Source organism: Heptranchias perlo, chromosome 13 (assembly GCF_035084215.1).
Source record: "Heptranchias perlo isolate sHepPer1 chromosome 13, sHepPer1.hap1, whole genome shotgun sequence".
NCBI lineage: Eukaryota > Metazoa > Chordata > Chondrichthyes > Hexanchiformes > Hexanchidae > Heptranchias > Heptranchias perlo.
The window spans coordinates 20034868-20049750 of record NC_090337.1 but is presented as its reverse complement, the minus strand read 5'-3'; the positions used below and the strand labels follow the sequence as shown (position 1 = coordinate 20049750).

The 14883-nt window shown below is 39.8% G+C and overlaps 1 protein-coding gene across 7 annotated transcripts in view; it reads right to left on the bottom strand.

Moving 5' to 3' along the window:
• mecom (MDS1 and EVI1 complex locus) overlaps positions 1-4713 on the bottom strand; it is a 649231-nt gene extending 644518 nt beyond the window's left edge. For all 7 annotated transcript variants that reach the window (XM_067995110.1, XM_067995114.1, XM_067995111.1 and 4 more), the window contains exon 1: positions 4508-4713. In XM_067995110.1, coding sequence (XP_067851211.1) covers positions 4508-4544 — 37 coding nt within the window. In that variant the 5' untranslated portion in view covers positions 4545-4713. The remainder of the gene's footprint in view (positions 1-4507) is intronic.
• Between the last annotated feature and the right edge of the window lie 10170 nt (positions 4714-14883).

Here is a 14883-nt window from a genome sequence, read left to right as displayed (position 1 = left end):
TTTTTTTCTGTCTATGATTCCACCTCTCTCTCTAGTTAGTGATTAGCCAGGGAACAAATTCGACCCCCACCCCCTTCTCTCCAAGAAAATGCACACAGAGCACAAAAGGTCTCCTCCGCTCGTCTCTTCCGGAGCAGCCAACGCAACTTAACAAAACCGATTAAACACACCAACAGAATTAGCTTTAAAAAAGGTTTTCCAAAGTTTATCTCTGCTCATACTCGATTCATCACGCTGCAGAGTTAAATTATTCTAAACACTGTCTATTTTATATATTGTAAACAATTTTACAACACCAAGTTATAGTCCAGCAATTTTATTTTAAATTCACAAGCATATTTTATATATGCTAGTTTCTTTATCAGTTCCCCTCTTCTCCATCACTTCTAATCCTTTAAGTATGTGAAACAAAATAATGAAAGCTGTTTTTATTGTAGATTTAAATGCGAAGGATTTCAATAATATTACATTGAATTTTAAGGTAATTTGTTTTTTTTACTTTATTTCACGGCTCTCATATGATCATACGATGCCTAACGTTGATATTTGCAACTCACCGCGTCCCTTCCTCAGAATGTGTTGCAGATGATAATACAATATTGTAAACCCCATGTGCAGAGTGCTAAGAGAAGGTGAAGTGGGAAAGTAACAGCGCTCTCTGTGTGGGAAAATAAGGTGTAAAGTTGAATTTGAAATCAACTCATCGCCTGGAGCACAATGACTGAAAGTGACTTAACACTCAACAGCCAAGAGAGAGAACAGATAATGAGATACAAACATAGGGAATCAGTTATAAGAGAGTCAGAAAAGAGTGAGAGACACCAGGCCGAGGCACAGGCAGGGAGAGAGTAAGAGGCAAAATAACTTTTTTTCGGATACAAGCACACATATTCCCTTTCAAAAAGCCAATTTCTCAAACTCAACATTAAGCCGATGGGTAAAGGAAAGTCTGAACACATTGGAGATCATTTTAGTATAAAAAAATAAACTTCATCGTCAACCTCGGATTGAAATGGAAACACCATCCCGTGTAAACCACAGATGTAAAAGTTATGAAGAAAAAGGGAAAACTATCTAGAGATGGATATTTGTGTGAGGAGCAGACGGCAGCGGCTCTGTGGTAACTGCAATCTAGAGGGTTGCATGTGTGTAACCGTTCATAGTAAACATATTGAAACCAACTGGAAGACGCCAATAGTGAAAAAGTTTCCACAGTTTCATGCGACCCAGACACTTTAATCTGGAGGTTTGTTTACCTTTTAAGTTTTACAATGAATCTCCATAATATGCTCACTGGTTGCTCTCACTGACCTGCTATTGCGCTTACAAATATGTTTTAATGAAACCCAGAAGCTGGTTCGGAAACACTTTATTTTGAATGTAACGTCCCGTTAAAAACAAATTATATTGGTTGAAAAGACATTTCAGCCACACTCCTAACCCGCAGTGGTTATGTAACAATCACACATCCTGTGCCGAAAAACTTTCGGTGAAAGATAAACGAAACAGAACTGAGACATAATTGAACTTCAAGCCTGTGACAATGCGGTCTATCAAAAAATATCAAAATTAGTTGCCATATGATAGCATTCAAAGGCGGGGGAAAAACCACAGAATGAAACGCATAACAGACTTGTACTTGTCTGGTGCTGAGTTCAAAACAGATGAGGTCCGATAGTGTATAGGAAGGACTGTGAACCCGAGCAGTCTGTGGATCTCTCTGGGACTTTTAATATATGTAAAGCCAGGTATTGAAATCAGCCACTCTCCCACTTTTCCAAAAAAATAAAACTTATGATGCGTTAACAGCCACACTAAAATATATTTTAAATGCTTTTATTCCACCAATAATTATATTCAACCGTGTCGCATCGCAGCTCTTGTCCAGTTATCTCTATATTGATTTTTAAAGAAAAATTACTTCGTCTCACAATGGAGAGCAAGTAAGATTCAAAAAAATCTGATCTAAAATGGTAGAAGTTTTCTCCCCAGCCTTCGTGTTTAAGACGATACCCGTTGCTGTTTTTTTACATTCTTACGTTAGAACATGTTCAACGCTGGTCTAATGCCTTTCTCTTAGCTCCCCTGTAGGCATATACCAAAAATTCTTTAAAATAATTACTTAAAACACACGACAGCGTTGGGAAGTTTTGTAATTACTTCTTTGTGATTAAATTAATGAAATCTTTTAAAACTGGATGATGACATTTGCTGCAATAAGACACACAAGCCGGAAAATCCGGCTTAAAAAAGAAACAAATTAGAAATCATTTAAAAGACTTGAAATTAATATTGCATCATTAGTAAAGTGGGAGTTACACAGTGACTTTAAATTCACGTTCAGTCCCTTCAGATAACGAGAGCAAAGTCTACAAAAATCCCATATACTGTTGTCTCGAACCGATGAAAAGGCAATACATTATTTCTGCATATTATATACACCTATATGAAGTTACTATACAATTACTCAATGTCGCCGACTGAGACACGATGATCCATTTATTAATTTAAATGATCTTCAGTAAAGGTTTGTTTGTGTGTGTGTGTGTGAAGCCTGCCGACACAGTGGGAGACACAAAACATCCTGTCACATCTCTTGATATGTTAAGAACTCACCAATCATCATTAAAAATAACATTTAGAAATACATTTCTATATTATAATGACCTGGTGCCAGTCACATGGGAAATCGATTCTCACTTAGTATCCTCAAAAGAGAACACGTAAAATAATAACGATGCATTAAATCTGATTATCAACAACTGCAGGCAACAGACGCAATAATATAAATGAAAACGATAAAGGTCTTTCTGAATAGCCGGTTAAAGGGAAGCTGTGCGAAACACTTGAAGACCAAACTCTTGTCACAGAAAGGCACCCGGGCTGAGGGAAAGTGCTCTGCAGGAATGCAGCCTCGTTCCTTCATAACACTTAAAGTATCATAAACAAAAGTCTTTATTAAATCACTTGCAGCGTGAAGTACTGTATAACAGGAGGTAATAAATTATTAATGCAGCCATTCCGAATGCTGCTTTCTAGTTATTAGTTTACTGCGAAGTGGAATCGTTGCCTTTTAGACGTCAGAAGGTGGAAAAGACAAACTCTTGTGGGTTTTGCAAATCACACGGCAGATAATTCGTGTAATAATTAGAGCAAACCTAAGCGCTAAAACCACTCGGATGGGATTTTTTTTTAAATGATTTAAATTGCCATCTCCCTCAGGTCCTGGTGCTGTTGCACTACACTTTCAGTATGTTTACATCTTTCACGTTACTGTTCGCCAAATAGAGACTCCCCTCCCCTTCCCGAAAAAAAGATAGCGATTGCACAACCAGTGTGTCCCTATTTGTGCCGTAAACACAAACTACCAAGTTTTATTGGTGTAAAGTCTAAATGTGAAGCTGTTGAGAAATTGGCTGTTTTAAGTATCTGCAAGGAAAAGCCCAACGCTTGCAGAGAGGTCCAGCTACTCATCAATTATTTTTGAATATCCCCTCTAACCCCTTTATCCAGTTTTCAGCTCCACATCACAAAATTTATCAGTTTCTTTTCGCTTATAAAAGAAAACTGTTTTTTAAAAAAAAAAATTCGTCCTGCTTTCTCTTTGCAAAAACCACAAGTAATGTCATTCAAAGAATTACTTGAAACGAGCGAACACATTTTGAATGATAGGATCAGGTCCAGGTGTTAACCGATGGAGCTCTAATACTATCTATTAAATAGAATGTGTCTTTACCGAGCAATAACGCAACAGTCACAGTGCTAAAGAAAGTCAGGTCACGGTATCATGGCGGATTTGTGACGGGAGGCAGTTGTAAAACATGGGTCTGATTTCAGTACACGAGGATAAACACACACACACACACACGAAAGTCAGATCTCCTCATCTTCCCGTCTCGCTACTCGGGAGCTACCTGGATGACAGGAGGAGGCTGCTTTACTCTGGTCGGGTTTGTGCCTGACACATTCACCTGCTTTTCACTTTACAAGCCCCAATTCTGCTGCAGACCTAAGTCTGAAGTTTGAAAAGGTGCCTCGGAGTTGGGCAACAGCGCCCACTGTTTGCAAATAAAGAAATACAAGTAGTGCACACCAAGAGGGAACCAGCTTTACCAAGTTCCCATCGCCTCCCTCTCTCTCTCTCTCTGTGTATCTCGCGTTTAACTTTGCAAAAACTTCAGTGGCAGAATACGACCATTAACCAATTTTTTTTCCAGCGTAGCCCGCAAGAGCCGGTTGCCTGGAAGAGAATAGCCCCTCGGATGCTGGTGGTGTAGCTAAAAGGGGGAAGAGAGAGAGAGAGAGAGGGAGGGAGATCTGCCAATCCCATTCCGGTAGCTGACTCGGGATGAGATTGAGCAGTTTGTGTTCAGCGTTGGGACGAAGGGAAAGGGAGCGATCGGTTTAAGCAGGTTTGTGGATGGGACCCCGGCACCGATCACACACACAAAGTAATACAAAATGGCAGAGAAGGGAAAGTGACAGAGAAATGGGATGTTGCACCTACTTGTGGCCAGTTTGCGAGCCCTCCCTTTGGATCTCATGGTGGCTGTGTCCGGCGCTGATGGGGATTCTCAGATTCTCGGATGTCTTTCTCTTTCTCTCTCCCTTTCACTCTCTCTCTCTCTCTCTCTCTTTCACTCTCTCTCTCTCTCTCTCCCTCTCTCCCTTTCTCAATCCGGACTCGCTATCTCTCCCGCATTGTCAGTTTAGACACCTTCGCACATGCGCACTGCCTTGCTGCCGCGCCGCCAAAAAGTTTGGAGCGATTGATCACTTTAAGCGAGATTGTGTCAGAATGTGTCAAAAAAAAGTGGATTCTAACCTCCAGCACCCGGCGCTTTCCAGCCTTTATCCCGGGGATAGTCCTCAGCCCGCGACTGTCCTGCTGACAAACCGCAACAATTCAATTAATAATAATACAATTATCAGACGTATCAGCTCAGTCAATTGGCCGATTTAATAAAATATGATCAAGTAGCAGGACTGTTCAAATAGGGCTTTGTGTTACTGTTATGTAACTATTATGTCTACTTTCAATTTAGCAGCGTGGTTGTAGTGCAGTACCTGTCTTTTGCATGTTTCCTGAATTCTATATTTAATACTGATATGTTGCATGCCCCAGTGCGATTTAGGAATTCCTCCTCAAATAAATTAAATCGTTGAAAGAAATGTACTTTAAAAGGCATTATTATTTATGTCTCTGTGTGTTCCGGAGATTTCATTTTTTAATCAGATGGCTATTTCGCTCTTTACTCCACATGTTACTGCACACATCAGCTTCAAGTGATTGCAGTGGACTTCTGCTGCTCAGGTTATCGCAGTGATATATAAACATTAAGTCAGTATATCGATATTGTGCTACCATATCCTCACATTAATTTGTTTCCAGAATGGAGAAAATTGGTCAAAATCAGGTTGTGTACATTTTGAATATGCTGTAAATAAATATGACCATTTCAATCTCTTATATAGCTCCAGATCTCACCTCTATCCATTCCCTTGATTTATTAGGGCTGTTATTAGTGGTAAGAATGGACGGGGTCTGCGCCCTGCAGCCACTGCCCAGTCCAAACACACAACACACACACACACGACCCCTGTGTGAGGAAGATCCCTCGTCCTCCGTCCACCCCCTCAAAAAGTTTGTTTTTCAAAGTTTCCCTGAGTCTGTTGTTCCGGTGAATTAGGTAATCCGATTTCCCTTCGATGTAACTGTCTGTGAGTTATGCCCCTGACCGTTGTTGATATTTCTAATATTGATAATATGATAAATATTTTGAAACAAAGAAATCGAAACTTTCAATTAGCTTGAAACGTTCATGTTCCCAACACATTAATCTCTCCGCTCTACAGCGATTCACTCTGGAAATGCGGAATTTCTGTTATTTCGTTAGTAGACAACTTCAATCAATCTTCTTTTTGTTTATTTTACATCAAGAATACGTTTTCTCGTCCGCCTGACATGGTTTATTGCGATATTACCCACTATTTATTTTCCCCATGCATGTAAATACGTGAGGCAGATTGCGATTACAGAACAGGAAAGGCCAGCAGCTACCAGGTCTTGCCTGGTAATGTCAGGGTTTTATAGGAGACCCCTTGCAATGTGGGGGCTTTCTCGTTTTAACCGACCAGGTGGCTCTGTTTGAAGGAGCCTGTTACACCGAGAGGAAATGTTCCATGGAAACACGCCTCCCGTGAAAATGACTTTGAATTTCACCTTATCAATATATTAAACCAGTCACCGAAATACAGATTGTAACAAATCCCTCTTCACAGCTTCTGCATCCTTCGAATCACACCGAAAGAGACACAGACAAGCGCACAAATACCAACACACACAGGGCAATGGGTCAATGCGCGATTAACAGCGCCAAAGAAAAATTACTCAATTTTCTTTTTTATGAATCTATAAAATAAATATCGTCACAGCTTTCCATTGGTCTTGCATTTTCTATTCGAGTTTACACCGTCAATTCTATGGATTTGGAACAGCTTCACTTTATACTTGTGGCAATGCTGTGAAATACAATCAAATATTTATTCTCAACAGTTAAATACATTTTTAAAACGGGCATGAAAACAGGTATATTTAATTTAAATTCCAGTAATACAACCGGGAATCACAAGTTCTTTTTCGTTTTTTAATTTATTTTGCATATAACATAATTGTCGGAGGGACGAATATTTCATATAATTAACATCTGAAATTAGTATCATTAGACATTTTATGGCGAGGTTATATTCAGACTACAAAACGGTCGTTCAAAAAAAGAACATTTTAAATAATTCATTGGAAGAATATGGGATACTTGGATATTAAAAAAAATCCTTTCGGAAATGATCAGGAGAGAATTTGTTCTGGTATTAATTGGTACTTGCTACTGTGTCGGACGGGGAACATTGGAAAGACAAGATCTACCCAGCAGATACAGTAAATTATCTTATGCATCGAATTATTAGAGCAATAATTCTGTTGTAGAATATCAATAATAGGAACCTCCAAGCACGGTGTTTATTGAAGATCAATCGATCATAATCAGCCTATTCTAATTATAATATTACTCTTTATTACAATTAGTGCGACCTGGGTCGGTTTTTAAGGTCACCCCGCTTTCTTTTTTGAAATAAACGATTCATTTTGTAAGTCTAGGGCGTGCTTGTGATCTTAATATGGTGCATTCGTTATTATATCAATATTGTAATTTAAAAAAAAATATTTATTATCATGATCACCCTCATAAACTATCGCGAAGTTTGTAAGCGAATTTGAAACCCTCCTTCTCCGTACCTTTCCTTATCTTTGAAGGGCTCCCCATTTGGGCCTGAGCTCGTTCTCTGCTGTTGGTTTATATGCAAATTGCTTTGGAATGAAATTCCTACAAATATGGAATGAGCTTTCCACTCGGTGACCTGTTCCCCCCCAAACTGTGTACATCAGCCGTGCCAAAAACAGCAGCGAAAGTGTCCCTTTACCGCGACAGAAATACTTTTCACCCGGTTAAAATATAGAAATCCTATTTAGCAGCATTCGTTTTTTTTTGCTTCCACATATTGTCAAACAATTACGTGTTTGTTGGACGAGTTATTCGCAGTTACTCTCTGCCATTGTCCCTGTTCACTGAACTTTACATCATGCTATTGAATTCCAGGAGAACGGGCACAATAGAAAAATCAAGATTCCCTTAACTACCAGTAGATTAATTTAATCACTGTAATGCAATTATATACTGTTTATTCAAGGCCTGATTTAAAGCGAGCTGTTTAAAAATTAAACTAGTGTCTGACCAAAGCCAGCGAATGGAGATTAACCAACTCCTCTCATTTGGACGCATGGGCTGAAGCTTAGTGCACAGGCTCAATTAGTCTAAATGGAAACTGTTTTCCCTCCATTGCCATAACTCACTGTTCTTAATAACACTTTAAAAAACACACTTATTATACGCCGACCTCGGTGGCATTAAGTGGCAGAAGTAGAAAGTAGCAGAGAGATATGTATAGCCCCTTGGGCTGTAATTATTAGAAATTAATTGGGTTCAGGGCCTTGGGTAGTCGGGGTAAATTAATAGCTTGTCCAGCGGTTCAAATCCAAATCCTGTCCAAGGGAGAACATGCCGTTTGAGACCCTGGAGACGCCGAGTGCGTTCAGGTTTGCAAGCAGCCGGCTGTTCCTCTCCGTACCTTTTTAAAGAAGCAAGTCTGGATCATACAGGGATTGGAGAGGTTCTGCGGGAGCGACCTAAGCAAATTAAACCTCTGTTTTCTATAGGAGTTTTTTTTTATTATTTATTTGTAGGTTTCATGGGTTGCAAGAGAGAGAGAGGGAGAGGGAAGGGGGTGTCTTGAACACGTCGAGCTGTCGTGGATAGAGTGAAAGTGAAAAGGAAGCCTCGGGCGAAAGGAAATTACTGCAAGCCCGCGTGACCTTTGAGAGGTGTAATCAATCAAGTGATCAAGAGGGATATTTATCATTGTTCTATAGGGTTAGTGTGCGAATGCACGCAAGGCAACTCCGCCACAAAAAAAACACAACTTCAGGACAAGCACAGGCACACATCACTCTGCAAAAATCAGCCATATCTTTATTTGACAAATTCACATCAAACTTTGACGTGCACGTGTGAGAGGAGAAAGAGAGAGAGAGAAATATAAAGAAAGAGAGTGAAAGATAGAAAGAAAGCTGCAGAAAGACTGGGACGGGAGATGGGGGGTGGCTGGGTGGCGTTATGAGATAAGCACATTATCTTTTCTTAGGTTTAAATCCAGCTCACTATTAAATATTCTACACCCAAACAATTTAGATAAGTGTCACCCACTTGATAGTGGGTATGGACCCATTGAACAAAACTATCTACAATGCGACACAAATGGGAATTGAATGGGCTTTGTCACTCAGATGATGAGTGGCTAATGTAGGAAATGGAAATGTCATTGCCACCGTTGTAACAGGCAGTAAAATCTGAGGTTCTGGTTAAGGTGCATTGGTGCAGGATAGAGGGAGCTTTAGATTTATCTAGCCTATGCTATACTCTGAAACAAGAATAGCACAGGTTAGATACAGAGCTGTGTAGCCTACAAGTCCTAAATATGAGATTTTTCAGTAACAATCAACCTAAACATGGCTAAAAGTGGCAAATGGTGTGTCATGGGAAAAAGCCAATTGGAATTAATACATTATTTGATCCTCTTTCTCATCCTATTTTCTCTCTTTTCCTCATTTTCTCTCCTGGTGGACCCAATTGGCTGTGGGGTGTAGGTATTTTCCAGCTTTCTCTAGATGAAAAGTGAGAGAAAGCAAGTGAGCAATGCAGGCAGTCCTACTCAAACATTCGTAACAGTGATGAAAGCTCTCTACACATGAGAGAAATCAAGAGGAATGCCAGGATTTACTGGCACACTCCATACAAGCAGGAAATTTCAATCCTCAGGCACAGCGCTGGAGATTATGATCTGTGTGTAGCTCCTGAATAAGGGTGAGTAGGTATGCTCGACTCCAACTCCCTCTGTTTGCTAATATCCCTTTTTAAATATACATTTGTTGGTGAATTTGGCTAAGTTCGTAATGCATAATACCAGCACATTGAAAAGATCAGAAGAGAAGATGGTGTTAATCAGGATATGGTAAATGAGTGATACCAAGTCTTGTTTTTCGAAAGCCTGGACATGAAAGAAGGAAGGACCGAGGGAGGCTCGGAGTTCCAATGTTTTGAGGTCCTAGGAAAATAATGTATTTGAGTAGGGGACAGTTCAATGAGTCTTCATGCCAATAGAAGGAGGATGCAAGGAGAAGGAAGAACATATAGAGTGGTGTATTTGCTGCTTAGAAGGAACAAGAGAGGAAAGCCTGGACCAATAATGATCATAGTTGTATCCACAGAACAGTGAAACAAGAAAGTTTGAAATGGAGTGAGAGTTTGTAAGCTAGAGGTGAGAGGGATTGCCTATCAGGCAATGAGTTTTATCTTGACCAGGAGTGTAAGACAAGTGTTAGAAGAGCAGTGTTGAAGCTTTGAATGAATTTGGATTTTATGGATCATTAAGGGTTGAGGGCAAAAGAAGTGTTTGGCACAAAAGAGGAAATGGTGCTTCAAGGAAGCAGTTTTTGAAATGGAGAAGTGGGCGTTCCACTTGAAACTGGACGAGACCTGAACGTCGACAGAGGAAGATAGAGTGGAGCCAAAAGATAAGAGCTGCTGGTTGGACATGAAGAATTGAAAGTAGATTTTCATCTTCCAGGGATTGAAGGGAATGGAAATCAGGATATAGTGAATGAAATAAGAATGAAAGAACTTACATTTATATGGTGCCTTTCATAACCTCGGAAAGTCCCAAAGTGCTTCATAGCCAATTAAATACATTTGATGTGTATGGGCTGTTGTAATGTAAGGATATCTGATGAAGCTATTGCACAGTGGAAAGAATGGACATTATATGCAGAGAGTGAAATCGAAAGGAAATTGATGAATAAAGACTAGAATCATCTGAAAAGAGTGAATAGGATTGGATAATGAATAGGGAGGGTCATGATATGGAGAAGGAAAATAAAGAGAGAATAGAAGTGTACAGCTCGGGGGGAATGAGTTGAATATGAATCAGTAACTAAAGTACAGAATGAGAGACCAATTTAAGAGAAAACTGAATAGCCACAAATGTAGTTTTGGGGTATGACCTTACCGTGGTAATTGTTCAGACATGTATGGTGTCTTCTAATGCTTTTGAGATGTCCAAAGTGATGTCCAATTAATCAAAGGGGTGCCCCAACAAAGATCAAGATATGGATATTATTGACAAGAATCTCATCAGTGGAAAATACAGGCAAACCTCATTTGTGCCCAACCTTTCAAGGCAATGGATCATTGGAAAGTTTACACCAGCTTTACAACTGAGTTTGGGGAAGTATCTTTATACATTGCCAATTTTCTCTCTTTCTCTTCTCTAGGAGATGTTGACTCCTCCAGGGGTGCAATGCCGCACAGGCCAAAAGTCCTCTAGTACCTGGTCCAAGTAGCTATCCAACATGTGTAAGCGTAGACAACCAGTACTGAGGGCTCTTCTACACCAGAGCTAATGACAGCCAAACCCAATCCTGCCTTCACCTCAGCACACTTTAAGCAGAGGTCACCAGGTAACAATCAGGAGTGGGAATGCTGAATGATTCCTCCTCTGTAACCCAGGAACATAGTTCTTAATTGTAGCACCCTGTGTTTAAGATGATCAAAAGAGTTGCTAGGTTAGATAGAAACTATTTCATCTGGTGGGGAAGTCCAGAACAAAGAGGCATAACCTTAAAATTAGAGCTACATTGTTCAGGGGGGATGTCAAAGCAATTCTTGACACAACGGGTAGTGGAAATCTGGAACTCTTCCTCCTCCCTCCCTTCTTCTCCTCCTCCCTCCCTTCTTCTTCTCCTCCTCCTCTCCTCCCTTCTTCTTCTCCTCCTCCTCTCCTCCCTTCTTCTTCTCCTCTCCTCCCTTCTTCCCCCCTAAAAATTTCAAAAGTGAGATTGATAGATTTTGTTAGGCAAGGTTACAGAACACTCGTGCATAGATGGAGTTAAGGTGCAGATCTGACATGATCTAATTGAATGGTGGAACAGGCAGGAGGAGCTGAATAGCCTTCCTCCTGTTCCTATGGTCCACCCTAAACCTCCAGCACAGGAATTGAACCAGGGATCTTCTGGTGAGTATAGCCCAGCTACTTGCTTTTATCAACGGAGCCAGCAGGGGAGCTTGAAACCTATTAACACTGAATGAGAAAAAACAACGAAAAGGACAGCGAGCTCTCCTTCAGTTCTGACGAAGGGTCTTCGACCTGAAACGTTAACTCTGTTTCTTTCTCCACAGATGCTGCCTGACTGGCTGAGCTTCTCCAGCATTTCCTGTTTTTATTTCAGGTTTCCAGCATCCGCAGTATTTTGCTTTTGATTTAGCTATCCTTCACCTTGCCCAAGACAGAGAGAGGGAACCGAACAGCTTTCAAGACCTAGAAGGACATTACTGCTTCCGGTAGAGACCCTTATTAAGACTAAACAAGGTTATTTAAAATTATTTCATCGATCCGAATAATCCAAAATATTGACTTGTGGGTCGATCCAATAAAATACTAATACATAAAATCATAAATCTGTTGACAAGCGAACCTCAGAGCGTTAAACTGGCTTTACTAGTTTCTCACGCTTTACTCAACGACTGTTGTCACAGACACGTTGTTTTGGTTGACTTTTTTTATTTTGTATATACAAGCTAGCAAGATGACAACCACAGTTCCTATTAGGTCAAGTTCGCCCTTCTGTTATGACTGTGGATCTCCTGGTTACTAATTCCCGGGAACTCGAATTTCAAAATTTTGAAATACTTTTGACAAAGTTGAAAAGCAGCGGGTCTTCCTCAGAATATTTACAGCGCTTCAGTACCGGTTGTATGATCCCCAAAACGCTCTCTCTTCAGTATAACTTCAAAGTACAGTACCAAACCTATCCAGCAGTTAGTAGAACCAGTCTGCCCTAATCCAAGGAATTGCCTGAAATACTTGCTTCAGCGTCGTTATTGATGTAATTTCACCGGCGATGCTTTCATTCTGTTTGCTAATTTTCACTTTGTTTGTGTATCTGCAATAAAACACACTATCAAATCATAAATACAGGCCCATTCGCCGGCTCTCCCACTGCACAAGTAATATCACCGGGACCACAATCGCTAAGCGAACCCACGTTTTATCATTATGGGATGGGAATAGACCAGAGCTCTCCATTAACAAACAGCTAATCTTTTTTAAAAAGTGGCTTTATACTTTAACCTTGTGAATTAACATTTCAGAGTAACTAGTTATTTTTTTTAAAAAGCTTCAGGTTCCTATAGGCACGTGTCACTTTCTCCCTCCCCCCCCATCCCTCAACTAAAAAGGAAATGCCGCTCATCAGGAGGTGATTTGAAAGTGAAGTTCTAAATCCTGGAAAACACACGTGCCATGTCCTTACAAGGGACGCCCTGAATGTGTTCCCTCTAATTCTTCACCTATTAATATTTCTCCCTTTTCAGTTGTTCGCACTAAGACTGTTACAGTCCAGTCAGAACAGAGACACACACAGAATTGTAGAACACTGGCCCTATTGTGGAAAAAAAATAATTTTTTAAATATTTGTACACGATATAGAAATATAAATAATGGATTGACCTCAGTAATGGAGAGGAACTCAGTTAGAGCGAGTCTGCAGCGCCTCCCGCTGGTGAATCAGTTCCATTACGTAGTTACTGGGCTCCGCGCATTTGCTGCAAAACTGAGGCTCGGGGTTTTTCTGTTTCTTAACAATCGGAATTCAAGGGAACTTTCGCCAATGTTTATGTATTAAAATAACTACTAAAAATCATATCTGAAAAAGGATAAAGATAAAGTGACCCAATCGAAGGGCTAGATATGGTTAATCACCACATTGGACCAACAATTCAAATTCATAAATGCAAGTTCTTTCATTCAACACATTTTGAAGTCATTTTATTGACCGATACTTACAAAACAGGCAGATTAATTTTGTTTCTACCCACTCAGGAAATATAACTCGTTTCACTTAAATCTGAAACTTAGGAAATGCGTGCACATGGGGGGAAAACTAAACACGAATATACATTTACTGAAGAATAATCTTGGTTCACAAAAAAAAGACTTTATGAAATAAATATATTCAGTGACAGAAACAAGGCTAAGTTCGAACTTGTTTTAGAACTCCTACATTTTAAAAAGTTAAATCACGAATCCTACAGCATTTTATGGAGTCTTTCTAGGATCCCAATAGGACGAAATCCTCAAACTTTCTCTTCTAATCAACGGAGTAATTCATCATTTAATTTTCATAATCAAATGACTGTCTCAAGAAAAATCTAAACAAAAAATTAAACCTAGTATTCATTGAGCTTCTCTACAGCTCCAGTTAAGAAAAAATTGTTGCGGTTGTATAGCTCCTTATGGTCTATAAATACTGTATCCTCAAAGCGCTTCACGTATAATGATTTTTTTTAAAAAGTAGATTATTGTTAAATAGGAAAGACAGTAACATTTTTAAAATACACGAAACTGTAAAACACCTGCATTAAGAATGAGAAAATGGTTGTAACAATTGTTTTGCTATGTTTCGCTAATTAATGTTGGCAATCTTAAAACTATTTTTTAAAAAAACGCTAAAATATAAAAAATCACGTATTGTTGTGTTTTCTAGGAATCACACATATCAGACTATCCAGTAGTCATTATACACGCTGCTCTGTATGATAAATATGATTGTACGCGATTTGAGGAAGAGAACAGAGAATGTCAAACTAACACACTTACTGGGAATGGACTGGAGAGTGAAGCGGGTAAGCTGGTAAATGATGGCACTTCAGCGCCACCTCCTGACAGTGCCGAAAATGTTAGCTTCTTTTGCGTTTGGGCAACTCCCATCTTCAGGTTGGCGCTACCTATGGGGATCGGTGCTTGCGACTCCCAGTGGTCACAGCAGAATAATAAAGGCACTTCTTTAAAGAGGTCAAGGTTGATGTTTCTCAGATAAGCCAACATTAAAAATAGTCAAATAGTAAGAGCTTTTAAAGCGATAATGAGTAATGGCCCCTTTGTAGCGAGACCTTTTCTCATACCTCATTCCTTTCTTTAAAATCTTTCGTACTTGTATGTAATTCTTACAAAATATGATTCTTTGCATCCTAGCCCACTCAGTGCACGCCCTGTGCTGCCGCCTCCTCCTCTCTACAGACCCTGTTCCTCCTCCCCCCTCACCATACAAACCTTATACCTCCTGTGTACTGACCCTGTCTATCCTCATCTCTCTGTACTAATGATGTGGAGATGCCGGTGATGGACTGGGGTTGACAATTGTAAACAATTTTACAA